Here is a 27,013-nt window from a genome sequence, read left to right as displayed (position 1 = left end):
GCTTTCTATGTTTCACAGTGACTGAGATCTTCAGTGGGGGTGGACATGCTCCTGTACAGACCTCTGAGGAGAACCAAGGTGCAGTCAAAGAGTCCAGTCTGTCCTCACAGATGTGAACATGTGCTTTCATCAGGTCTGCTGTCAGCTAGCAGGCTCACATCAGAATCACTGTTCCTGAAAAACACAGTCTGTGTGACATCATCAGTCAGCTGATGGTCCCAGATCTGAATGGTTTCTGTCTCTACTGAGGAAGTCAGAGAATATCACTGAGGTGTGGATCAGGTCTGAGTGAGCTGTGGAGGGACAGCTTTAAACAGTCCACAGGTCTCACGTCCTGCTCAGTCTGCTAGCAGATACCTCGTATTGTTCCAGATGTGCTGACATCAGCAGCAGCACAGCTGTGTGATACCATGAATCTCAGTTATTGATCCAACACACAGTAAATACAAAGATCAGGATTTCTGAGAGTAATCATTATGAGTCTGAACACATGATCACTGAATGTTAGTCTCCACAATAATAAGCTAACACAAGCAAACACAGCTTTCAGCTCTTATTTTGAAACTGGCTTATTTAGAGAGCTGTGATGTGAGCGTGCCTGGCTCTGAGGCACTTGGGTCAGCCTCTGTTGTTTAGAAGTGTTACAGACTGTGAATGACACAGACCTGTCAGTTTCCATGTTTGTCTGTAACACAGCTCAGGGCTCCATGCTGAACGCATCCATCCAGTGTTATTGATCCAGGACTGATACCAGCATTGGGATCAATACAACACACAATCACATGTGTCCACGTGATGCAGTTTGAAGAGCAATCAGATGTCTCTGTATGAGGAGGCGGGGTCACAGGAGGTTCACAGAAACTCTGCAGCAGCATCATCAGCTCACATGGAAACTTTGATGATTCACTTCTGTGGTGTTTTTACACAAACACGTCACAAAATTAGCTCCACCTGTTTTGTGAGCTTTGAGTTTCTTGTCTTCATCCTGGATTCTTGTGTTGCTGTTTTTACACACAGATATTTCCTGGTTGGTTACTCAAAGCTTTCCAACACAGGCCTCTGTGCTGCCATCTGGTGGACAAACATGTGAAGTGCAGCGTGAAGCTACAAATGAAACTGCTTCAGCTACGTGTATATACAACATACTATAACCTATATAACTATATGTATAGTGTATTATGTAGGTTTTAGAGCTGGGGGTAGAACTGCTGATGGCCTGGTTGTTATTTATGTTCCCCATGGTTCACCAGCTCTCACACAACATCAGCACCAATGATCCACGTCCTTATAAACCTCTGAATCAGGTCCTGAAGCAGTGACGTCCTGAGTGAAGACCTCACTGATCACATGACTCTGGTCACCTGACTCAGTGTTTCTGAAGCAGTGTGCTGGGTTTTTAAAAATACGTGGCTGCTGCCTGATGTTGGGCCCACAGAGGAAGACGACTCACTCGCTCTTCTTCACTTCCTCCTTAAACATGTGGAAGGAGAGCAAAGTGCTGCCAGACTCTTATTTCTGACAGGAACAGAAGAAACCACAGCAAACTGTTGCAGTTCTTCATCTTCATCACAATCTGTTTATTTCTGATGGTGTCTTCAGTCTGAGGTTTGAAGTTTCCATGTCTGTGTGATGTGTGGTGTGAAGGCTGCTGGTTAAACTGGGACTCACTGTTTAAAGCACTGAGTGCTCATAGAGAGATGCTCCATGAGTCCCAGTACAGACTACAAACATGGTGGAAACTTAGCTTTGATATCCACACACTCTGCACGTCTGTGAGGAACTGTGATGAAGATGTGCAGAGATCTGTGTCCAAACAGGAGAAAGACTGTAAAGACTCTGTGCTTCTAACAGCCTCTGTTAACATATGTGAGGCTGTTTGTTGTTGTTGCCATGGAGCTTTGCACTGTTTGGGTCAGCAGGTCATGTGATCAGGTTTGTTCTGCTGGACGATGGTTCAGTGTCAGGTTTGTTTGCATTCATCAATAAATATCTAAATCAATCAAAGACTCCATGTTTGTTCTTCATCATGTGACCTCTGCTCATCCATCTCTGTGTGTATCAGGATACATTTGGTTCATAACACACAGAAAAATCAGAGTTATTACCTGTAATAAATGTGAAAGATTCCTGCAGTGATAACCAGGCAGGACTGAAACACATCCAAGCTGTCACCACGGTAACAGCACCGTCCATCCACAGGTGAGGGGAGGAGCAAAAAGAGGGACTTTCACCATACATACATACATACATACATACACCACAGTTGACAGGTAACCCTATTGGAGTCGCCAATAGTGACTAGAGATGGCACGATACCACTTTTTATGTCCGATACCGATATCATAAATTTGGATATCTGCCGATACTGATATGAATCCGATATAGTGTTTTTAATCAATAAAACTGTTTTTTAATATCTTGCTGCATTTTGTATAAGTTCATACTCAAGTTTAAATAACCAACAACACTAAAGCTATTCTGTTAGACCTGTATGCAAAAAATATTTCATAGTTCAGCAACACTGATCAATCTAATAAACTTAAACCTGCTCCATCCTCCCTATTCTGGCATTTTAAAGAGTACTTAGCTTAAGCAACCTCACTAACAGGGTGCCAACTCCCAGTAACAAAAAAAATGTATTGATGCAATGTTGAACATTATTACACAGGAGAAACCAACTACAGTAAAATAATGACACCGTGACGTCTCTGCCTTTGTAAACAGAGGGACAGTAACTGCGTGTAAACCTGCAGACAGTCAGATTAACAGTATTTCGTCTCTATCATTCTGCCATTCATCTCATGTAAACAATAACGTGGCCACAGCGTGACGTGAAAAAAGGCGCATACCTTTGACGTTGCGTGACAAACTCTGTATTCCTCGTCCACACGTAAACACAAAAAGGGTTTTAAAAAATCCCAGTTTTCTGTGAAAACGCCGTTTACGTGGACGAAACAGCTGCGTGTTCAGAAACACCCGTGTAGGTGCGGACGCAGCGTAAAAGAGTTAGTAGTTTATTTTCTTACTGCCTGTAATTTATTGCAGATTACTTGTATTTGCAAACATTTTTCTTGTAAAACAAAGGGGGCGCAGCAGAAAAAGTTTGGGAACCAGTGCTGTAACTATGAGACAGATGGCTGACACACGAACCTGTGGGAAGTAACATGTTTGTAGAAATGTGAAAATGTTCATGCCATAATCCCTCCCATGTTTCCGTGTGGCACTGTGGAGTAATGCACAATTCTTCCAAACACGGACAAAATATGTAGAGGGAGATTTGTTACAAGGTGTGTTGTAATCCCAGAACAGTGAAGATTACATAACAGAAGAGCTTCACAGCTCGTCAGGCAGCAAGTGGACACTGAAGAGTGTGTGCGCCTTATCAGAAGGAAAACTGTTCTCTGCACCTGAGATAAAGGATCGTATAAAAGAAGAGCGAGCGCTCCCTGAGGTCTCCGACTTCTTAGACATTTGAACCTAGACAGGAGACGTGTGAGAATGGCAGGAGAGGACAAAAGGAGAGATGAACGAACTGCTGGAGGATCAGAAGGAAAGCAAAACAGGTTGGAGACAAATCAGTTGCTCTTTAATAAAATGGATGAAGCAGCATGTACACTTGTGAGACATGCATGTGTGAGGTCAGGTAAACCTCTACAACATGCTGAAATGCTGCTTCTAACACAGAATAGACCGACGAGCATTAATCGTGTATCCCCACAGGATGGAGCCCGAGGCTGACGACCAGCGAGTGGAGCGAGGCCCAAAGAAGCGTGGCGTGCTGCCCAAACGACTGCTGATAATGTCGTCTGTGGCTGTTGTGCTCATCGTGCTGCTGACTGTCATCGTTGTACCTGTTGTGCTGCTCACTAAGACGCCAGGTACATTTTTACAATATGTACGATTTATATGATAAAACAATGATGCAACTTTGTTTATGATCCAGATGATGAAACATACCTGAGTAAATGTATTTATTACTCATCACCAGAGGTACATTTCACAGTACTTTGTACTTATATACTGTATTATATACAACTGCAATAATATCAGAGTCCAGCTGGAGCTGGTTGCAGCACCTGTGGCCTTCAAAGCATTTTCTCTGCATTGGATCTGAGCAGCACGGTGGCACGGTGGTTGCCGCACAGCAAGAAGGTCCTGAGTTCAATTCCACCATCAGGCCGGGGTCTTTCTGTGTGGAGTTTGCATGTTCTCCCCGTGTTTGCGTGGGTTCCCTCCGGGTACTCCGGCTTCCTCCCACCGTCCAAAGACATGCAGCTTGTGGGGATAGGTTAATTGGATAATCCAAATTGCCACTAGGTTTGAATGTGCGAGTGAATGTGAGTGTGAATGGTTGTCTGTCCCTGTGTGTTGGCCCTGCGACAGACTGGCGACCTGTCCAGGGTGTACCCCGCCTCTCGCCCTATGACAGGTGGGATAGGCTCCAGCGCCCCCCGCGACCCTGAAAAGGATAAGCGGAAGCAAATGGACGGATGGATGGATGGATCTGAACAACAGTCAAATCTGAGCAGACGTGCCAAAGCTTTGTTTCTTGTTTTCTGTTTGCACCATAGTTCTTCCAAATGTTTCAGTTCAGGATTTTTTAACTGCTGTCATGTACACCATCAGTAAACTGTGACATTACTGCTTTTACCTAACCTAATCATCACCACGTTTCACTGTAAAGACCAGGGCGCTGCTTTAGTTGGATGAGCAGGCGACCACGTGCAGCACGGTTTGAGTCCGACCTGCGGCCCTTTGCTGCGTGTGTCCCCCTCCTTCCTCTTCACCGTGTCTGTCTAATAAGGCCAAACACAGACTGTAGGCTTAGCCGTGGTTCTGAAAGTCGAATGGAAGCTCAAAGTGCACGACTGGCAGTGTTGTGACATACATACCTACTGCATGTAGAGTTCACCTGAGTGTACAGCGACAGTAAGATGTCTTTGCACAGGTGAAACAGCCCACAGTGTTGCAGGGTTTCACAGGGTGCTGCAGCCTCCAGCAGTGTGCCTTCTCCAAACGTAACACTTAAATACTCGCTGTGTCAGCATCACAACTTTATATTGCTGCTGCTAAAATCAGTGATTACAGTGATCAAAGTTCATTTGATATCATACTGCAGCTCATTGCAATGCCATGATGCATGAGTGCTCATCATTTGGCTTCTGGTCTTATGACAGGACCATAGTCATGTGGACAAAAAGTACACGGCTGCTTTGAACTGTGTGACTTTTGAATCAACTGACATGAAATGTGTAACAAAGATAATGTTACACGATGTGTTTTGTGCTGTTAGACCTTGGTCTCTTTGAGTAATATGTGACAGTAGCTTCTTTAAAAAAGACACTAAGAAAAAAGCATTCAGAGTCAGAACCAGACACGGAGAAGCTGCATTCAGCTTTTATGCTCCTTATATCTGGAACAAACTCCCAGAAAGCCTCAGATCAGCTGAAACACTCAGTTTATTTAAATCCAGGTTGAAGACTCACCTGTTCTCAGCTGCATTTGAATAAAGCACCAAATCCACACTTTAAGCTTAAATTTCAAAACTAACATTTAACTACTGATTTTATCTGTTTTGATTTTATATACTGTTTTGTTTGTTTGTTTGTTTGTTTGTTTGTTTGTTTGTTTGTTTGTTTGCTTGTTTGTTTGTTTGTTTGTTTGTTTGTTTGTTTGTTTGTTTGTTTGCTTGTTTTAATCAATTTTAAATCATGCTTTTTATTTGTTCTTGTTTCTAATGTCTCTGTAAAGCACTTTGAATCACCTTGTTGTTGAATTGTGCTATACAAATAAACTTGCCTTGCCTTCATGAGTATCTGCAACCTTCTTTAAAAGCCAAATCCCATCTGTCTCGCTTCAGCTGACAGAATCTTTAAGCTGAAGAAATGAATGAACTTTAAACAAGCTGCTCTCCCAACAAAGAGCAGCCTCCCCAAACACACCGTCGGCTGTTTTAGCTGAAAGCTCCCAGTTCTGCTGTGACAGGGACTACGTACCTATGACTCCGTCACTGTCTTGCTGTCCAATCGTGTTCCTCAGCTCCGTCTTCTGCCTCGTTCTCTGGTGGAGACATGCTGGAGTACTTGGTGCAGACGGGGAACATCAGTGAAGCGGACGGCCTTTTGGCTACGTGGTTTCACCGAGCCAACAGCAAGGAGGACATGTACAAAGCGCTCATGGGTAAAAACACTCACACAGACAACACTGCATTATTTGATGGTGTCGGTGCCTGAACCTACAGTCAGGTACAGACAAAACAAGCACCGCCTCCTGTCATCTTTCCAGGTGACACCATGATCTTGGAAGCTGACGTCACTCTCATGGGTTATGGGACCCCTGATGAAAAGCCAGTGCCGATCATGGCACACCCTCCCGACATATATAGTGACAACACTCTCGACGAATGGTTAGATGCTGTACTGGCTTCTGGAAAAGGTACAGATCAGAACTGTTTCCACAGAAAGTCCATCTGATCACAGTTTTTAAAGGCGTGTTCGTTTGCAGGCATCAAGTTGGACTTTAAGGCTCTGGAATCAGTGGGTTTGTCACTGGACCTGCTTAAACAAAAGGAAAGCAACAAGGGAATAAACAGACCTGTGTGGCTGAATGCAGACATCCTCAGAGGCCCCAACGTCCCAAGCTTTGTAGCTCCAGTCAATGGAAGCAGGTAGACCGGACACAGACCCTTGGACAGAGTTCAGAATTAGGAAGGGAAAATGTCTAACATCTAAAGACTGATCGGGAGGTTGGTGGTTCGATCCCTGGATCCTCCAGTCTGCATGCCAAGTGTCCCTGGGCATGATACTAGCCCCAGGTCGCTCTCCGATCTCAGCACGAATGTAGTTAGGAAGCACTAAAAAGCTTAGAAGAAAGTGACTGGGTGAGTGTGGTGTGGAGACTTGGGAGAGCAGGAAAGTGCTACGTAAGAATCAGTCCATGTTTATGTCTCCCTCTTTTTTCAGGTTTTTGGAACTCATTCAGGACAAGTTTCCAGATGTGACTTTGTCTCCTGGGTGGAAGGTATGGCACGCTCGCAGTAAGAACCCCATTGAACCATTATACCAGGCATGTGACGAGGTTCTGGGAATGTTCCTGTCAGAAACAGGAAGAGACTCAAGGAATCCTGAACTGACATTTATGAGAGAATTCAAAGCTGGAAGAAGAACTTTGAGCTTCAAAAAGATCCTTTGAGCTAAAGTAGACAAAACAGCTTTTATGTTCCTGTGATCCCTAAAATTAAAGACAGTTGAATTAATGTTGACATGCATCACCCATCAAGAGTTTGGACACCTTCTCATTTCATGGTTCTCTTTATTTCTACTACTTTCTACACTGTAGATACTGAAGACATCAAAGCAAGATATATGGAATTATGTAGCAAAGAAAACAATGATAACTCTAAAATACATTTAGAGTCCTGTGAGTAGCCGCCCTTTGTTTTGTTGACAGAGCTGCGGCCTTCTCTCAGCTTCATGATGTCGTCACCTGAGATGGTTTCACCTCACAGGTGAGCCTGTCAGGGTTCATTGGTGGTGTTGGGACCATCAGTCGTGTTGTGCAGAAGTCAGGGCTGTTAGCTGTGTACCAACCTATTTGACAACTGTTGAAATTCATATTATGGCAACAACCAATGAGCTAAGTAAAGAGAAACAACAGCCCATCATTACTGTAAGAGCTGAAGGTCAGTCAGTCGGAAACTTTGAATGTGTCCCCAAGTGCAGTCAGAAAAACCATCAAGACTACGATGAAACTGTCTGACATGAGGACGCCCCAGGAAAGGAAGACCAGGAGTCCCTCTGCTGCTGAGGATACAATCATCCGAGTCACCAGCCTCAGAAATCACAAGTTAACAGCAGCTCAGATTAGAGCCCAGATAGATGTCACACAGAGTAGAGACACATCTGAGTAGAGACTGTACAAATCAGGCCTTTATGGTCAAATAGCTGCTGAGAAACCACGACTAAGGAAAAGCAACAAGCAGAGATTTGTTTGGGCCAAGAAACACAAGATGAGTCCAAATTGGAGAACTTTGGTTCCACTTTGTGAACGATGGTCTCTACATGCACGGTTCCCACTGTGAAGCATGGGGTTGATGGTTTGCTGGTGTGGGGGGCTTTACTGGTGACACTGGTGGAGATTTCTTTAAACTGAAGGCACACTGACCCAGCATGGCTACCACAGCATCCTGCAGCAACATGCCATCCCATCATGGAGAGTGATGGAGGCCTGGCCTCCACAGTGGAGATGGTAAACACATGGTTTATATTTTTGACTGAATAACAGCTGTATGTGCTTTATTTCTTTAGGTCCTCTATATTCACCAGCTCACAAACGAAACCTACTCCAGAGCCACGGTGGAAGAAATGTACAACATGATCAAAGACGTACCTCAAAGGGTAAGTGTGAATCCAGGTTTCAGTGGTCCCAGTTCAACACGCTCCCATCCCAACACGCCTGGGACAAATCGTCGGTGTGTTGCGTGCTGGGATGAGAACGCTCTGAGGTGTCGGAGAACGGCAGAGCTGACTGGTCAACGTTTCGTCTCTTAGGTGACGTTCCCAGTCCACGCCATGCTGGTTCGCAGCGGCTGGCAGCACCTGAGCTGGCTCCTCAACCAGTCACCACGGTAACAGATAACTTCCACGTTTACTATGGCAATGACTGGAAATCTGCTAATCAAACCAGTAACTGGGGGCTGCTCGCTGCCCATGAGCGCCACAGACTGACTGTCATGTTTTGTGTCTAGGTTCAGCCTGACTTTGTGGCAGGGCTCTGTTAACCCCAGCGTCAGCGACCTGCTGTTTGTCCGTGACAACACCCACCCGTGGCAAGTCTACTATGACATATATGAACCCACGCTGTCAGAATTTAAGCAGGCTGTAGGTGAGGAGCGTTCATATGGAGCAGACTTACACAGACTATGTTTGGGTAAAATAATAATTGTGTGTGTGTGATTTATTCAAATCAACAGATTTGTTTTCAGTGAGTTCTGACTGTTGTTGAAGACTAAAGAAAAACATTATTAGAAAACTACATGAAAAATCATTGGAAACTGAACCTTCTGCTCATTGTGTGCATTTGTTTAAGCTTCTTCTGAGATGAAGAGTTTGCTTCTGTTTAGTTCTTCCTGGTTCATTGTGTGTGTTCACAGGTAAGCAGGACAGCGTGAGGAGGTTCTATCCTGGAGGAGATCTGATGGAGTTTCTCCACCCAGGTTACAGCTCAGACCTCATGAACCGCCTGGCTGTGCCTTTGCTCCCCGTCACCGGCCGGGCCTCCCTGCTCCGTCAGCTTTCAGGCAGGTTTTACACCTCAGGGTTTATAACCTGATTTTAACGGGCCAGACTGAAACGCCCGGGCAAAGCACGCTCTCAAAGTTGTACTTTACATATGCTAGCGACATCTGGTGGTAACATCATGAATGACAGCGGGGCACTGTCGCCAGAAACACCAAGAAACTGCCTCATTTGTGCCACGAAGCATTCAGAGATCCCTCGTGAGTTTTTTCTCAAGGTATTTTTAAAGTGAACTTGCTGTATGCACTGAAGTCATGTGGCAGCTGAACCTTTCGTTCACATCGGTCATCAGGATGATGTTCTTAGTGACTCTTGGTGGCAGAAAAGCTGATGTCCTGGGATTTTGACCGTTACAGTAACAATTGTGAAAAACGCAAACTATCTGTTGTTTTGGTAGAAATGAAAGCGCCAGAAGTGTTCACAGCTGTGCTGAGCAGAGAATACAGAGCACAGCTGCTTGATCAGAAATCAGTGTTTGAAGCCGCAGTGGACCGAGGCGGCGTGTTGGACAACGGGGAAGTGACTGCTGCAGAGGTGCGGCTAACATTTGGCCCTTTGAGTATCAGTCGTGGTCACAGCCTGTCCGTCCCTTCACAGCTGCGGTCTCCTCATCACCTCATGATAATGCAGCATGTCACAGATCAGCTGTTCATCCTGATGATGTCAAACTGTAAACCTGCACATGCTGCTGTCGCACCACCTTAAAGTCACACTGATACTCTGTTTCACTAACAGGTGGGGGCAGCGGGATGCTGGTCGTTCGTGTGACCTCTGACAGCAGTCGACCTGGAGTCCTTCTGGTAGAAGGTTCTGGAAGGAGCTCAGAGCTCCTCACACTGCAGGTATATCTGTAGATCACCAGCCAACCACCAGCCAGGTTACATTTTTATTAAGGCCAATCATGTGTGTGTTCTCAGGATGTTATTCAGACCCTTGGGCAGGCTGCTGATACCTCCTGGGGAATTTACCTGAGGGTCCAGAGTCAGCAGCTGCTGGAGGCTTCTCTTAACCTGCTGCAGTCAGCCTACGGGGCCGACGAGCTCCACAGGCCTGTGTGGATCAGCATGGAGGGCTTACAGAGCAGCGACAGCACAGCAGTAAGCACATCTGATCCCCCCGAAGCAGTGTCTGCAGACAATACGTTAATAAAGAACAGAGCAGACGCATGTCACGTTTAACACACCTGGCTGGAAATCCATCCAACTAGAATCGAGCAGGTGTAAATGTTGGAGCCTCCTCGAGGGTCCACCCTGGCTGGGAAACTATCACACCCCCACAGAGAGAACAGTTGTATAAGCTGCATGTTTGTCAGACGGTCCCCAAGCAAATGCAATCCTCTGTTCGTCATGAAGGCTTTTTAGCTGCTCAGGCTTGGTCAGCCAAGCTCAAGTTCACTCCAACAATGTCCAGTGCCGATCCAGTTAGACGATGGAAACGTGTCATTTTAGGCTGTTTCATAGTCGTCCTTCTCTTTGCTCCAGGTCTTTGTGTCCACAGTCGAGCGCCTGTTTCCATACGTCACTGTAGTCCTGGCTGAGCACAGATGGCCTCCTCGGATCCCAGCGGCGGTGTCACAGAGGGTGGCTCTACACCTGAATGCAGCCTCGCTGCCCACGGGGCAGGAGCAGCTTTATGCTTTACTGGGAATGATGGACAAATACGACTTTATAATTGAGGTGGACACAAAGAAAGGTGGTGCAGCTGTCACTGTGGTGAAGGAGCTCCGTGCACAGCGTGCAGGCAGAGCAAGCAGAAGCCTGTATATTCTACCTCAGTGATCAGAGCACGTGTGGGCTGAGAGCAGGTTTAAATGTGCTTTTATAGTCACCACAGAGTCTCAGTGTGTATATAAATGCTGCTGCTTTGGGTTGCTGAAGTTAACATCATTATACTGTATATATATGATTCAATGATTATTATAAAATTCATAATAAATTCTATTAAAGGAACCAAGTCCAAAACCAGAATTAGCCTCTTAGCCTGTGTGAGCCTGTCCGAGGTTTGTGATTCAGCAGCAGCTGAACACGTATGAAACACTCTCCTGCTGCAGCTAACATTTCACATGCAGCCCGCCTCTCTTACTGACTGCAGCACTGCATTATTTGCATCCATAAATGTGTCTTTAAAGTGTCACAGGTGGCATCAGTGCTCTCAGAGGCTCACTTGGTACTTTTAATGCTGATTTTTGAACGTTTACAACAAAGAAAATCATCCATCACTCGATTAAAACAAGGAAAAATACAACACAGCACTTTATTGTAGTTCAGTGGAAAAAGTGAATATTCATGTTTTAAACCAGCACGTCATGTTGAACTGCAGCAAACAGTTATAGTGTTAAAATGAACCTGCATTAAGTACAAGCCCACACCTGTACAGCTGTTACAGTCATGTACCTTTAACCTACAAACATGAACAGCAGCTCAGTCACTGACACAGCGGCTGATTTTACTCACTTAACACGTCGATTGTTACTGCTGACCTTTGTATCAATCCATGAAATGATCATAAAGTCTTCCCGCCACATAAACCAAGCAGGCTGTCCCCACAGTAGCGTCTGGTGCTGAGGAGAGCCTCGGACAGGCTGCTGCCACTGTCACAGTCTGTTCCTGGTCAAGTACTGGCTGCAGGAGCAGAAGGTGTGGTAGAAAGAGGAGGACAGGCCGGCAATATCTGTGGAGATGTAGGGAAGGACCTCCGGAGACGCCTGGTTAAAGTAGCTGATCTGAAAGAAAGACAACATACTAATAACAGCCAGCTGTGATAAGAGCACATGTACGACTGCTGCTTTTCTCACCAGGGACTTGTTGTCTTTGGTCTCCAGTATGGTGAATCCAGCACACAGAACCTCTCCTCTGTTATAGCCTTCAGTGGGAGGGTGAGTGGGCAGGGACACGGAGCGCAGGGCGATGACATACGGGTCTCTGAAGGAAAACAGAAAGGGAACGCATCAGGAAACCCTGCAGGACACAGGTGGATGGATCTGGCTCTACTGACCCGCTGCCACATGGCTTCCTTTTGGAGGCCAACAGGATGAAGTCCTGGAGAATCCCTTTTGCCTGATTGGCTGCAGTGGGAGATCCCATCGCGCCATGACGCACCGATGGAGTCACCACACGATATATGAAGTCATCGTTGTCGACCAGCTGAATCAGCTCGCACTTCCTGTTTGAGGAAACACATACACACTGTTAAAAAGGGGACTGGCAGCACTGTTTAAAGACTAAGCTGCAGTTCACTCCACAGGTATCCACGCAGAGGCAAACAGCTGCTTCTGTGCTTCACCAGCTGAGGGGTGGAGCTCGTGCATAGGGACACTGAAGGGGAAAACTACATAACAAAGGGCTTGGTGATGACATCACCCAGATCTCCACCCATCTCTGCTGCTTATCCTTCTCAGGGTCGCAGGGGGTGGAGCCTATCCTAGCCGTCTTAGAGGCAGGGTACACACTGGACAGGTCGCCAGTCGGTCGCAGGGCTAAACACGAGAGTTTCCAGTTAACCCAACCCACTAACTGCATGTCTTGGACTGTGGAGGAAGCTGGAGGACAGGGGGGAACCCAGGGGGGACGCAGGGGGAACGCAGGGGGAACCCAGGGGGACGCGGGGGGAACCCAGGGGGACGCGGGGGGAACCCAGGGGGACGCAGGAGGAACGCAGGGGGAACCCAGGGGGACGCAGGGGGAACCCAGGGGGACGCAGGAGGAACGCAGGGGGAACCCAGGGGGACGCAGGGGGAACCCAGGGGGACGCGGGGTGAACCCAGGGGGACGCGGGGTGAACCCAGGGGGACGCGGGGGGAACCCAGGGAGACGCGGGGTGAACCCAGGGAGACGCGGGGGGAACCCAGGGGGACGCGGGGCGAACCCAGGGGGACGCGGGGGGAACCCAGGGAGACGCAGGGCGAACCCAGGGGGACGCAGGGGGAACCCAGGGGGACGCGGGGCGAACCCAGGGAGACGCAGGGGGAACCCAGGGGGACGCGGGGCGAACCCAGGGGGACGCGGGGGGGACGCGGGGGGAACATGCAAACTCCCCGGCCTGATGCAATGATAGCATATTAGATGGAGTTGTAAATCTAAACTCCACATCACTGCATAAACAGCTCGTGCTCCACCTTACAATCCAACGTATTAAAAACCCTCGCTTGGGGCAGACTCCTGCCGCGACGTTCCACCGGAGAACCACGGCCTCTGAACCATCCATCCAGTCCTTATTAAGGGTCAGACTGTGATGAAGCCAAAAGGACTGCATCATCTGCAAAAACAAGGAAGCTGCCCTCCTCACATCAGCTACACTTAGAGATCCTGTTCGTGAATATCACACACAGGATCGGTCACACACCCTCGAGTCCTCCTACTGAGGAGCAGCCACAGCTTTCACTCCATTTCTAAATGGACCGCTGCGATACACCCCACAGACGCCGTCCTGGTACCTGGTTGTCCGAGTCTACAGAGCACTTATAAACCTCTCTCCAGACGTCCTGTGAGGGTGAAGATCTGGTCCGGTGTCCCACAGCCAGGATGGAATGGGGGCCCAGATCTTCTCAACAGTGAGTTAACGCCTCCTTTTCAGCTCTGTGAAAAATAACTTTCCAGGGGAAGCTGAGCACTGCGATACCTCAGTGACCGATCCACAACATCCAGTTATTGTTTTAAAACTGGGATTTCCCACAGTGGTCTGCTCCACCAGCACAGGCCCACGGTGTTGACGGCATCGGAGACAAAGCTCCGCCTCCTCCACAGACGAGGGGAGTTTGGGTTCAAGAGCTGCTCACCACGTTCTTTCCACCACCTGCTGGTCATGAGATCAATGCAAAGCGTAAGGCTGCAAATCTAAGCAGCTAGGATGAGCTTCATCTGCAGGCTGGCTCGGCTGGGGGAGAGCCACCGTTCCCCTTTTATGTAAACGTGAGAATAAAGAGACAGACAGGCCCTCACAGCTAATGTCACTTTAACCTTAACATGTCAGCCTCAGTGCAAAGTGAGCAGCATGAACCTAAACCACACGTCGCTTATTTTTAACCCTGAACCTCAGAAAAGTCCATCATTGGAATCGGAGAACAATACCGAGGCAGCGAGTCGAAACAGGCCGCGCACAGAAACCGCTGAACTTGACTCGTAGCAACGGGCAAACAGACGAGTCCCAGAGTCTTACTTGTAATGCGAGTCCCAGCTCGGCCTGTTGCTCAGCTCGGCGAGTAAATCAAAGGCTCTGTGAGCAGGAACGTCCACCTCACATTCAATCTTGAAACTCAGCATGGACTTCTGCTCCAGGGTGTAAAGCTGAACCTGTGAACACAACATAAAGCGCCGATGGGCAGACTCACACAAACAAACAGCTCATTAGTGAGACGCACATACCTGGTCCTTCTCACAGCTCAGGCGCCAGCTGCTTCTGGCTGCCAGCATCTTCAGAGCTGAGACGTTGTTAAAGCTCAGATACACCTGGAAGCACAAACACAGGAACCACAAACTCATCTCCAGAGCTCAGCGTTAGCAGGCCGCCTCCCGCCATTCAAATACTACTTATTATATATGAATCAGCGCCGTCTAACAGTGTAAGTATTAAGGGTGCAAAATGAAGACAAACTGCTGCAGCACTATTTCTCATCTGCAGTGAAGGTGAAGCACAGCGGTGCGACACGTCGGCCTGTCAGAGGTTCAGTCGACTAAATCAGTCTGCAGGCACGGCGGGAGTCTGACTGTGGCTCAGGTTTGGAGCTAAGTGGGACGACATGAACACGCTGAGGTCTGCTCGGTCAGATCATACAAACTGCAGTGGAACAAATCACTGAACATCCTTTAAGAAAGAAACAGAAATCACGTCCCACAAGTCGTGACGACGCAGCACCGACACACAGCTGAGACGCTGATGTGGGTGAAGAGACTCAGCTGAGAAAACTATTAAAGGTTTACTGTGTCCAGCTCAAGCACAGGCTGTGACAGGATCATCATCAGCTGACGAGCAGCTGTGGAAATCACCTTATTGGTGCAAAAATACTGTTTTATGTCCCGTATGTCCGGTAGATTCAGCTGCAGAAATGAGAACTAATGATGTGTTTGTGACAAGCTGCTAGTAACAAGGTGCCAAGTTGTCTTATTTGTAATACAGTAATACACACATGTATATAAAGAAAGTTTCTCTCCCGTGAGTCCACGAGGACTAACGTGAGCAGTACAGGTGACGGCGTGGAGCTTCTCCTCACCTGGTTGGTGGGATCCCAGGGAACAGACAGAGGCACCTCCCCCTGCGTGCGGGAAATGATGTACTTCCTAAACACAGAGGAATGCTGCATCAGGATGATGGCACTGTGCACAAAGCTGCACAACAAACGCTGATGTAGCTGCAGAGACGGTGCATTAGGGGCTGTTTGGAGACATGTACCTGTCCAGCCTGATCTTTTTCCTGGCCGTTGCCTCCTGAAACCTCCTTTGTCCTTCCTGTAAATGAGACGGACACACAGGCAGAGGGCACCAGTGTGTAACACAGCGGGCAGATTCCCAGCACCAGTTTATGACCAGTACACCGATCTGTGGCACAAACTGAGTGGAGTGTTATTACTCGGTGTTTGTTCACGCTGATAACGACCCACGACTACAGCGAGGCCGCTCCATCAGACGGATTTATGACCGATAACATGATGTGAAGCTCTGATCGCTGCTCAGCCGTCACGGCTTAATGGTTAATCGAGTGTTTCTGCACCTTCTTTATGACACTCGTGTTTTATCCTACAGGACGATCTCCACAAGCTGCTTCACCACAGATGAAGCGTGAATGAAGCTGACACCAACATTATCCTGTCAATCTACTGCTCCACACTTTAACCCCACCAGCACACACTCCCCTGACCGAGCTTTCCTGCAGGTGTATAATGTGGAACAATCATAGTAATGCTGTATTTACATGATTTCAACATTTGAATGGAGTTCATAATAACAGCGTTCACAGTGACGGGGCATGTGGACGTGCTCAGGCCTGTGAGCCACGGACGCTGTGACGCTTCCACCAGAAACAAAGGAAGGAAAACGCACGCAGAGGCCATGTTTCCTGCTGCGCAGTCATCCATCCATCAGCACCACGGGCGGTGCAAAAGGCGGACCCAGCTACACTGATGTCACCCACCGCTGCCTCTGAGCTCACCTTGGGTGAAGATCAGCTGTTATCAGGAGTCTGGCTGTGAAACGTTCATAGCTGACACCTTGTTAGCCAATCAGAGTGCGGTTTCATACCACAAATTCTGAAGCAGATTTCATGTCTTTCAGTCAGTATTAGCCAATCACAGACAGCCGCGTCACATCCAGACACTTTATGGATGCAGCACGCTAACGAGCCGTTTGTGAGCGTTAGTTTAACTCACCAGGGGTTCAGGTCGTATCCGTGGTAATGTGCGTGGCTTCCCGCCATCATCGAGCACCTCAAAGGTCATGAAGGCGGAGTTTATGTGTCGGTTAGGCCCCTCCTCATGGTAGGCCTCCGCGCGCACGCCCACCTCCATGCTGCAGTAAGGACACGTGTCAGTATGCAACCAGTGGTTCTGTCTGCTGCACAGCTGCAGTGCTGCGTCTCTGCCAGCGTTCTGGGATACCTGTTTCTGAAGGCGTTGTTCACTATCGCCTTCAGCAGCAATCTGTCTCCAACCTGAGAAGGTCCTCTGAAGGTGAACATGTCGATGGCTCGAAGGGTGGGATGAGCCTGAGACAGACGGCTGCAAGCAGAGAGCACAGAGACAATAGGCCACGACCTCCCACGTGCTCGCCGTGTTCAGGTTACTCACACAGCTGGACAGATCCTTTAATCTGCCACGAGGACTGAACTACACTGATCAGAATGTGGAGGTCAAAGGTCACAATGGTGCATCCTATTTTTAGGTAAAAATATGAAGGAAGGACGTGTTTGTGACTGTACCTGGCAGCGATTGTAGCTACGTTCACCATCCAGGCCATGATCTGCCCTCCAAATGTATTCACCTGGGATTCAAACACAGCAATGATCTGACAGGCAGAAGTCTCAGCGGTACCATCACACACTGATGAACAGTCACATGTAAAACAGCTGGGTGTGTGTAGGATCCATACACACAGGTCAAAGTTAGATGTTTAGACACAAGTTCAGCCATTCGTGTTGTTTCAGAAATCGCTCTGCCCGGGGCTGGGCGCTCAGGTATGTAGCAGCTCAGTCCCGGTGGCTACTTGGCGGGGCCTGGCGCCTGTTGCTCGGTCAGGCCTCTTCCGGGGCGTGGGGGGCCCTCGGGCTCGGTTCAGTCAGGCACAGCTGGCTGCCGGCAGAGCCGGCGGGCACGCCACTGCAGCCCCCTCTGGCTTCTGCTCCGTGGCTGCTGGGTGACCCCTCATCTGGGGCTCTCCTCAGCCCTTCCCATGAGGGTGGCACGGATGCCCCTCCGGTGGTCCTCCTTGGGCTCTCGCACTCTGGGGCCTCTGGATGTCTGGGGCCTGGATCTCCTCCATGCCTGCTTCATGCCCTGGGGGGCGGGGCTATGGCTCTCTGCATCCTCTAGCAGACCATTACATGTGGAAACCATTTGAATACAAGCGTGCTGATCCACACAGGTGTTCACTGTCCATAGACACAAACTACACCTTTCTTGGCTGCTACTTCAAAGCACATTGTGCGCTGTCGGTCCTGCTTGCTGCACAACAACATTCAGTATTTAGTATTTACTGCTGTTTACACTTAGCTAGATTAATGTGATGCTGTTGTGTTTAGTATGTTGCTCTGTTTTTTGCTTGTTTTCTCTTTTTTCTCTCAACAGCTGATCCAGGAGATTTTTTTCTCTTCTTTCTCTTTTTAAGTTTCCTTTCTCACTGTCCCTCTCCCCTTTCTTTTCTTTCCTGTCCCTCACTCATGTCTGTCCCGTCTGTAACAATTGAAAATAAAATTAAATAAATAATAACAACAAAGGTCGATCAAATGGACCAATACGGCAAAGCTGTGATGATCCACTTGGTAAAGTAAATCCATTGGGTCTCCTTGTTGGTCTTCAGACAACAGATCTGGCTAAAGAACCAAATGGGACAGGCAAACGACCAAAACAAAATCGCTCTGACAGCAGCAGTCAGCGCCTCAGTCTACGCTCAGATGTAGTCAGTGTTTGGAGGCCACGAGCTGATGTTTTGAACCAAAAAAGGAGTAAAAGAAACAAAATGCTACTGCATCTCCACTTCAGCGTATTAAATAAAAGCCAAATGTTTTGTTCGTACGAAACGAGGCCACGCAGGTGTTTCTGGTGACAACAGCTTCAAACTCAGTCTCCTTCAAATATTCCACGTTGTAACAGCACGAGACAGAGCAGCGACAAACCGCCGCGTCCGCTGCAGTTCAGATGGGAAACACATGAAATGAACTGACCTGATGGTTTGCATGTGGAGGCAGAACCAGCTCCACACTCTCCACCCGAGTCCTCTCTGCTGCCACTGCACTGGGTCCCACTGAGCTGTCAACTGATACAGAAACAAGTCAAGTCGTCCCTCTATGTGAAGAAAGTACTAATTCAAGTTTGATGGTCATTTAGAGCCAGACGGTTGTCTTTGTTAGCGACCACAGCAGACGCCATGGAGCCACAGGCTAAAGTATCAGGTCAGTGCAAATGTTCTTCTCTCAGCTTCGCCGGCTTCTCCTCCTGCCTGAGCTTCCTTTGTCCTCCTCGCGAGTGCCCGGACCATCGCAGCCTTGCCTCCCTACGCTCGTCTTAACTCGAGTCGTTCCTCTCATATCCTCATTTCATGTCCACAGTGGTCACTCCCAGTGGAAACCCCGACATCTCAACTCCTCCAGCTCGGCCTCTTGTTTTTGTTAGTGCCACTGCCTCCAAACCATGGCAGCTCTCACTACCATGGTTTCAATCCTCTGTCACATATCAACCCTGAAACCTGTCTCTTTTCTTCCCCCGTCTGTTGCTCTGGATGGTTGAGCCCAGGTATCTAAACTCCTTCCTGTTACCTGCAGCCTCCCTGCTCTCCCTACAGGTCACATCATCTGCAAACCTCACCGTTCACAGAAGGGGCTGAGAGCAGATCCCTGCTGTGATGCCAGACACCTCCCCATGTCATGCACCAGCCTCACACGCTTCTCCAGCACTTCTGACATTCTCGTGTAAACCCACAGCTGCTCTATCCTGTGCTTTCTACACGCACAACGACGCAGTGAAGTGAAAAGACTTTGCTGTCTGCCGGGACGTGGCCGGGTGCGTCACTCACCCTGCTGCACCCACTCATTGGAAAGCAAATCCTTGATGATGTCATCGTGCACCATTCGGACCCTCCGCCTTTCAGCGGCCACGCTGTATTCAACCTGCTCCTTCTGCGTGACAGGAACAATGGGCTTCAAGGTCACCTGTGAGGTTCAGGGTCAGGAGGTACCCCACACACACACACACACACACACACACACACACACACACAGACACACACACACACACACAGACACAGACACACACACACACACACTCACACACACAGACACACACAGACACGCACACACACACACACACACAGACACACACACAGACACACGCACACACACACACACACACACAGACACACACACAGACACACACACGCACAGACACACACACAGACACACACACAGACACACACACGCACACACGCACACACGCACACACACACACACACACACACACACACACACACACACAGACACACACACACACACACACACACACACACACACAGACACACACACACACACACAGGTCAGACCACAGCAGCACTAAAGTCATGACTCTGTTTTACAATGAGAGCTGGTGGTATGATGGTGTCTGTCTGTGGTGCTGCTGCAGTTTGTCTCACAGTCATAAAGATCCCGTATAATCCTGAGACTCTGACGCTGGATTTTGACCTTTGGAGCTCTACAAACGTCAGCTATGTGTCCCCAGCACGTCCCTGAGCCTGGTTCTTCCTGTTCAAAGGGAGTTTTTCCTTCCCACTGTCGCCAAAGTGCTGCTCACAGGGGTCATGTGATTGTTGGGCTCTTCTCTGCATGCATCACTGAGGCTCTACTGTACAGTATAAAGCACCTCGAGGTGGCTGTTGTTGAGATTTGATGCTGTGTAAATCAAACTGAATTGAAAAACAACTAAAAACTCTTTTCAGACTTTTGGTCAACCTTTGTTTTTATGTCCTGGCATTGTTGTGAAGCATTTTGTGATGTTTATCTTGAACGGTTACTAGGTTACGCACTAAATTTCCTTTGAGATGCAACAACACATAAACAACACTGATATTCATCTAGTTATCAGTAATGTGGCAAACGTCCACACACTCTCCAGCGTGTCGTAATCATGCATCACACTCCCCGCACCTTTTGTCCTGTGCTTTTGCGCTGGGTAACAAAGGTGGCGTAGGCATGACAAACCCTCCAGTGACGATCAGAGAACAGGTCCTCACAGTTTACCTGTATGCCCACCTGAGGGGAAGCACGGGACAGTACGTTAAGGTAAACACACAGGGTTGTACCCGTGAGAACAGCACACGCAGCTAACTGAATGGCAGGAAGTTGAATTAGTGTGTTTAGAGCTCACAGTGTTCATTCATGTCACAGCCCCGCACAAAGAAAACGTATTAGGCTTTTTTATCAACTTCTGTGATTGAACATGATGTGGTGGAAATCAGCATGCCCCCCCACAGCCCAGTGGGCAGCTCTGATCCTTGAGTTGGCTTTACAAGTCCACACTCTCGGACTGCTTCACTTTATTCAGCCTGCTGACGATGGAGGGGTGCAAACACCTGCCAGCTCTTACTTTGGGATTTTCAAGCAATGCTTTCATGCCTGATTTCAAAAACAACGAAAGACACAAAGAACAGCAGCGTGAAGTTCACTGACCTCCATGCTGGTGTTAAAGGCTCTGTTGACCTTTGCCCTGATATTCACCACCTGACCCACACTGAAGAAAGATGGAAAGGCGGAGTTACTACCTTCAGCCCAACCCTTCCATACACACTCACACACGCCTCCTCTCACCTGATGGTGTGCTCAAAGTGGATGTCATCCATCGAAGCGGTGACGCAGGGACTGCCAGCGTGCCTCTCAGCTGCACGGTCGAACAGTGAGGTCATTACAACATGCACTACTTCCAACACACACCTGTGACACACAAAGCTCACCTGAGAGGCAGGCGGCGGAGTCCATCCATTTGAGCAGCTGACCCACGCTGAGCTCCTGCCGATGGTTGCTGTGACAGGGCATCACGATCTGACTCATTTTCACCTCTGTCGGGTTGTAGTTTTCTTCTTCTTCCTCTTCTTCTCCATCCTCTTCCTCCAAACAATCTGATGTCCTGGAACTCATTTGGAAAGCTGGGGAAACAAATGAAAGGAAAGACACTGAAGCTACAGTACTGTGCAAAAGTCTTGAGTCACACCTCATTTTCTTTTGCCCCCAAAGAGCCAGACTTTGTAATCATTTTGAAACCTGATACTGAACAATAGTTTTGCTCTAGTCCGATTTCAGATGAATGTCTTTTTGTTTGTTCAGTCACTTAAAACTGACCTATGACTCTTTTTGAAGCATTCAATTCAGCTTTATTTATAAAACACCAAATCTCAACAACAGTCGCCTCAAGGTGCTTTATACTGTACAGTAGAGCCTACAGTGATACATGCAGAGAAGAACCCAACAATCATATGACCCCCTGTGAGCAGCACTTTGGCGACAGCGGGAAGGAAAAACTCCCTTTTAACAGGAAGAACCAGGCTCAGGGAGGGGCGGGGCCATCTGCTGCAAACGGCTGGGGCGAAAAAGGCACCTAACCCAGGAGGTGAACCAGTGCGTCTACACACAACAGACAATTTAGCAAAGAACCAACTGTAGACTGACTGAGCAGCTACTGCTCAGCACTCCCAGTCTGCTTCCCACCAAACATTCATCAGGTAACTGACTGTAAGTGTCAGTCGATGGATCCACGTCAGCCCACTATCAGTGGAAAAGAACGTGCAGCACAGCTGAGGCTTGTAAAGATGCACCTAAATAACGCACATAAAGAGTCCTGGAACAAAGTGAACACAAGTTTAGCCGTAACGCACAACGCCACACCAGACCTCCTCATGTGAACGGTCAATGATGGTGATTCTTTACATTTGCTTTGCAGCCACAGGATCCGGGCACACCACGAACTCCTCTGTACACCAAAGGAGTCCAGAGTCAGCTGTGAGGCCCTCTGACAGCTAAAGCGCGGTGGGATCTATGGTGGAGCTGCATATCACTAAGACTGTCTGACACGTGACAGCTGTGATGGCTGATTGCTTGGTTCTGTTGGTCACTGCATGCCTGCACAGCATCGTCTGCGCTGCATGCTCCAGAACACAGTAGGTTGGTTTTTGTTCTTAATGCATCAGATTTTCTTTTTATTGTATCCTATAGTTCAGGTTCTAATACATAGTTTGATATGTTGTTGATTGTTCTTTGTTTTCATTGTATTCATTTATGTGCTTATGCACATGTGTATAAATACACAGATACTCTATGTTGTTGTGCTACATGTAGGGTGTACAGCAGTTTGCAATGTTGTTTTGCATACAGACTATACAAACACATTATTAGAATTTTATTATTATATTATTATAAACCTGCAGTTACTGTGGGATGGTGCCAAAAACAGTATGTTATGTGTACTTAACAGCACTCGTGCCAAAGGCTAACATAGAAAGAGCATTTAGAATAAGCTAACAGGAAGCTGAGGTAACCCCAGGTTACAGACAGTATGTGAAACATGCAGAGCCAGACTTGGTCTCACTTGTTACAACTGATCCTTTGTGTCGTTGCTTAAAGTGGAATAAGATAGAGGAGGTGGCACCATTAAAGCACGGTAACGACAACAACAACCAAACAGAAAACTCCATGAAACTCAAAGTGGACACAAAGCAGAGCACTCAGGGTGTACACGCAGCTGAATGAGACGTGCTGTTTAAAGCACTTTGAGGGCTCGAGTAAAAGCTCCACATGAGAACCATTTACTACATGAAGACTGGATGAATATGACAGTGGCAGACTTTTCAGGGCCTCCACAGCCAACACCGGCCTGATAAGTAAAAAGCCTTTCTCTTGGATGCCACCAGGGGGCGCTGTCTTTGGCTTTCAGCCATACAAGTCTACGGAAAAACAGCTTTGTGCCTTCAGCGCAGTGAAAACGTTTGTAGCCTCAGTCAGTAAGCAACACTGCATTCAACATAAAGTCGCTCCACGTATCAGAAAGGCTGGTCAACGAGGCTCTAACAAACACACTCACAAACCACAGTGTGTTTGTCAGCGTTGATGGAATCAGCTCCAAGCTTTCTGCTCGGGCTCAGCGCACACAGGTGAGGGCTGTGCTGCAAGCACGCCGCAGTTTGACACGGAAGCCTCGAGATGAACTTCCACAGACTGTGGCCGTGACTCATGTTTCTGACACAGCTCGTGGTGGCGACACATTAACAGTTTCTTGAACGATCCTTCGTTCAGCTTTGGACCTCAGAGGTTTGTGCCAACAAGCTTCTCACACAGCGACTGGTCTGCTCAGTCCCAGTACAGATGTTGTCCTGGTCTGGACAGGTGGAGCGGGGACCGGTGTTCCAGATCAACTGGCGTTTAGATCAACTGGCGTTGGTCGGACAGATGTGTGGCAGTCTTGCGTTTCAGTAGCTCCTACCGACAAACCAGCAAAAAAAACGCCAAATGTGTCACCTGTGACACTTGTGAGGTTGTCTCAAACACACTCCGTCAGTCTTGATGCTGTTGAACAACAAAATGTTTAAAATGTGGCGAGTTTACCTGGTGATATCCTCACGCGCCACGCGATCGCGAAAACAGCAAACAAGTAATACCACGCCGATGTTGTTCACAGGACAGCAAGAGTAAACGATCGGGAGACTCTTGTCGTCGTTATCGTTCCACTCGCACGGTTTATTTCTCCGAATTCAGCGTTTTTGCTTCACAACTACAGCGAGCAGTTTACTTTGTGCACTAACATGGAGTCGAGTCAACCAGCGCCACCTCTGGCCACGTGCCACAGCCTACAGCCAGATCAACCTGTGACACACATCTGCACCACGTTTGATTTCGTTTCTTGCACAACACATTTGTACCTTTCAGTTGTGTCTGTTTGTGCGTCATGCAAATGAACCTTTGAAATGAATGAAATGACACCAATATTTCACTAGTGTTGTAACATCACATGTCGTTAGCGTAGTCTGTCTGTGTCTTTTCTCTGAGAAAAAACATTTTAGAGTTGGTTGTTATATACAGTCTGTATAAGTGTGGTTAATCTAATAAACATGTGTAAGGAGATGGCAGTTACTGTGAATGTACAGCAGGTGAATAGTAATAAACAGTCAGACAATGACTCTGACAATCTCATTCAATCTTGCAGACTGAATGCACCTTCTGTGGAAAGTGGTACCACACGGTGTGTGTGGACTTCCCCTGTGCAGAAGGCGACTACAAATGTTGTGGGTGCTAAATAAACAGAAAAAATTGATCCCTGTTGTCTTTGCTTACTGATTGTTTTTAGTGTTGACAATCCACATTGCTGCCATTGCATCTGTCAACATGTTTGTGGGCAGATTTGAATGTACCAGGGGTAAGTGCAGCCACTCAGCCTCTACTCAATGTCATCATAGCAGCAGGTGAAGATGTGTCACAAGTTAATCTAGTAGTGGGCTATGGTATTTGGCCACAGATGGCAGCAGTGGACTGACCTCCATTTGAAACTGCTCTAGCTGCTGTGTGATAGTGGATCTGCTACAAATTGAAGATCATAGGCAAGTTTTGGAAATGAACCCTTGTATTATGTTGAAGAACAAAAAAATGACATTGATTTTGTTGCGGGTCACTTAGATCCGTACTGTGTAAATCCACTCAGAATTGTTCAAAAACTGTAATAAAACAATAGCAACTTTATTTTCCATTAGATAAACATGTAGAACACAGACATACAACAGTTAGACTTTCCATAACTATTTTAGGAACAATTTGGTTTTTCGTTCTTACAAACACATTTCTTTTGAACTTGCCCAACGTTCTCAGTTTTTCAATGCTCAACATTTTCAATTTTGTCCACATGATGGACAGAATGTAACTGTGTACTTTCTGCAGATGTACTTCTTGCATTTCTCACAATACGTGCTTGTTTTAAAACAGGAATCTTCCTAACTAAGATTTAAAACAAAAGATTGCGTCTCCTCCAGTCTCACACACAGATGACAAACCAAGCGACACACCTGAGTCACTGACTTTATATATAACTACCAACTCTCCAGCCATGTTGATGGATTGCCTATATTGGCTGGAAATATTAATTTCCAGGGAAAGGACACAGGCAGATGATGCTTACAGGATGTGATGTGACAACACTAATGAAATATCGATGTGTCATATTTGTCCAAGGTGTATTTCATTGTTATGGGAAAAGAGAATATCAAAATCATGATGACCAATTGGAGTGGTGATTTCTATGACTTTGTGTATATAATTTGGAATTTTGTACAAATGTAGGCCAATAAGGAATATATGATATCATTTCATTCATTTCAAAGGTTTATTTGCATGATTCACAAACAGACACAATTGAAAGGTACAAATGTGTTGTGCAAGAAACGAATTCAAACGTGCTGCAGATGTGTGTCACAGGTTGATCTGGCTGTAGGCTGTGGCACTTGGCCAGAGGTGGCGCTGGTTGACTCGACTCCATGTTAGTGCACAAAGTAAACTGCTCGCTGTAGTTGTGAAGCAAAAACGCTGAAACCGGAGAAATAAACCGTGCGAGGGGAACGATAACGACGACAAGAGTCTCCCGATCGTTTACTCTTGCTGTCCTGTGAACAACAACGGCGTGGTGTTACTTGTTTGCTGTTTTTGCGATCGCGTCGCGCATGAGGATATCACCAGGTAAACTCGCCATATTTTAAACATTTTGTTGTTCAACAGCATCAAGACTGACGGAGTGTGTTTGAGACAACCTCACAAGTGTCACAGGTGACACATTTGCCGTTTTTTTTTGCTGGTTTGTCGGTAGCAGCTCCTGAAACGCAAGACTGCCACACATCTGTTCGACCAACGCCAGTTGATCTAAACGCCAGTAGATCTGGAACACCGGTTACGTACCTGTGGTCTGTAGCTCTAAAACAAACAGCAGTGACCGTCGACCGGTGTCCTCCTGCACTGTGCACACAACAGACTCACAGTGACTGACGGTGACGCCCAGTCTAACCACTAGTTTCTGCCCAGCAGCTCCCAGTTCAGGTTTGTGCGTCCTTCTAGTTCCACAAACTGCGCCTGTGAGCCAGCCTGGTTTCCAGTCCGAGCCGAGCCTAAACCCGCACCGAGACCATTACCTACATGTTAGTGTACATTAGAGGAACAAACCTGAGGGCGGCCACTCACACAGCTCCACAGACTCACGAAACACAACGACCAACACGGATTTCGCCAGTGCCTTTCAAAATAAAAGCCACACACTATGTGCGTCGATTTGCTGATTATACCAACCATGTGCTGTACATGTGCAACATTTAGCTCCTGGATAATAAGCTGAAGGGAACAGCGAATTTTTACAAAGTCAACGGTCAAAAGTTTTAGATCAGCCCAGTTCTTCCAGTTATTTATTGCAATTAGTCCTTCAGGTCCAATGAAGTCTGTCCTTGGAATGAAAGGGAAGAGGTGACCTACCAGCAGTTTAAAAAAAGTTACCCCAAAGTGAAAAATAATGT

The 27,013-nt window shown here is 47.5% G+C and overlaps 2 protein-coding genes across 8 annotated transcripts; one reads left to right on the top strand and one right to left on the bottom strand.

The window, feature by feature from the left end:
- Positions 1-2,975: 2,975 nt before the first annotated feature.
- On the top strand, positions 2,976-11,263 carry LOC146554332 (protein FAM151A-like). The gene is made up of 13 exons (XM_085253163.1): positions 2,976-3,563; positions 3,721-3,878; positions 6,040-6,180; positions 6,286-6,435; positions 6,505-6,667; positions 6,963-7,020; positions 8,307-8,396; positions 8,550-8,626; positions 8,747-8,883; positions 9,152-9,298; positions 10,032-10,138; positions 10,214-10,393; positions 10,778-11,263. The coding sequence occupies exons 1-13, from the start codon at positions 3,499-3,501 to the stop codon at positions 11,072-11,074; spliced, it is 1,770 nt and encodes a 589-aa protein (XP_085109289.1). The 5' UTR covers positions 2,976-3,498; the 3' UTR covers positions 11,075-11,263.
- A 272-nt stretch (positions 11,264-11,535) lies between these two features.
- LOC146554331 (acyl-coenzyme A thioesterase 11-like) lies at positions 11,536-26,724 on the bottom strand. Of its 7 annotated transcripts, XM_085253161.1 has the most exons (18): positions 24,078-24,290; positions 23,807-23,951; positions 21,437-21,628; positions 21,294-21,363; positions 21,156-21,216; positions 20,634-20,738; positions 19,511-19,646; positions 18,663-18,754; positions 17,202-17,263; positions 16,882-17,001; positions 16,654-16,792; positions 15,681-15,736; positions 15,502-15,568; positions 14,657-14,740; positions 14,451-14,584; positions 12,291-12,458; positions 12,091-12,217; positions 11,536-12,018 (listed from the first exon to the last, which is right to left on the bottom strand). In XM_085253161.1, the coding sequence occupies exons 3-18, from the start codon at positions 21,618-21,620 to the stop codon at positions 11,890-11,892; spliced, it is 1,734 nt and encodes a 577-aa protein (XP_085109287.1). In that variant the 5' UTR covers positions 21,621-21,628; positions 23,807-23,951; positions 24,078-24,290; the 3' UTR covers positions 11,536-11,889. The 7 variants fall into 7 exon arrangements, with proteins under 7 accessions (XP_085109287.1, XP_085109285.1, XP_085109284.1 ...); XM_085253159.1 differs by lacking the exons at positions 23,807-23,951; positions 24,078-24,290 and adding an exon at positions 26,670-26,724; XM_085253158.1 differs by lacking the exons at positions 23,807-23,951; positions 24,078-24,290 and adding an exon at positions 26,409-26,550.
- Positions 26,725-27,013: the final 289 nt, after the last annotated feature.

Source organism: Mchenga conophoros, linkage group LG18, assembly GCF_057382185.1.
Source record: "Mchenga conophoros isolate Kocher_MC1m ecotype Shallow Benthic linkage group LG18, M_conophoros_male_GT1.1, whole genome shotgun sequence".
NCBI classification, from domain to species: domain Eukaryota; kingdom Metazoa; phylum Chordata; class Actinopteri; order Cichliformes; family Cichlidae; genus Mchenga; species Mchenga conophoros.
This window is presented reverse-complemented; position numbering and strand designations above follow the sequence as displayed.

Excerpts from the sequence above, each read along its gene's own strand:
- LOC146554331 (XM_085253157.1), bottom strand. The coding sequence starts at position 23,707 with ATGAGTCACGGCCACAGTCTGTGGAAGTTCATCTCGAGGCTTCCGTGT. Across the intron at positions 19,647-20,633 it reads GCAAAAGCACAGGACAAAAG|GTGACCTTGAAGCCCATTGT; the intron begins GTGCGGGGAGTG and ends TGAACCTCACAG. Across the intron at positions 14,585-14,656 it reads TGAGCTGTGAGAAGGACCAG|GTTCAGCTTTACACCCTGGA; the intron begins GTATGTGCGTCT and ends TTGTGTTCACAG.
- LOC146554332 (XM_085253163.1), top strand. The coding sequence starts at position 3,499 with ATGGCAGGAGAGGACAAAAGGAGAGATGAACGAACTGCTGGAGGATCA. Across the intron at positions 7,021-8,306 it reads CTTTGTCTCCTGGGTGGAAG|GTCCTCTATATTCACCAGCT; the intron begins GTATGGCACGCT and ends TTATTTCTTTAG. Across the intron at positions 8,884-9,151 it reads AGAATTTAAGCAGGCTGTAG|GTAAGCAGGACAGCGTGAGG; the intron begins GTGAGGAGCGTT and ends GTGTGTTCACAG.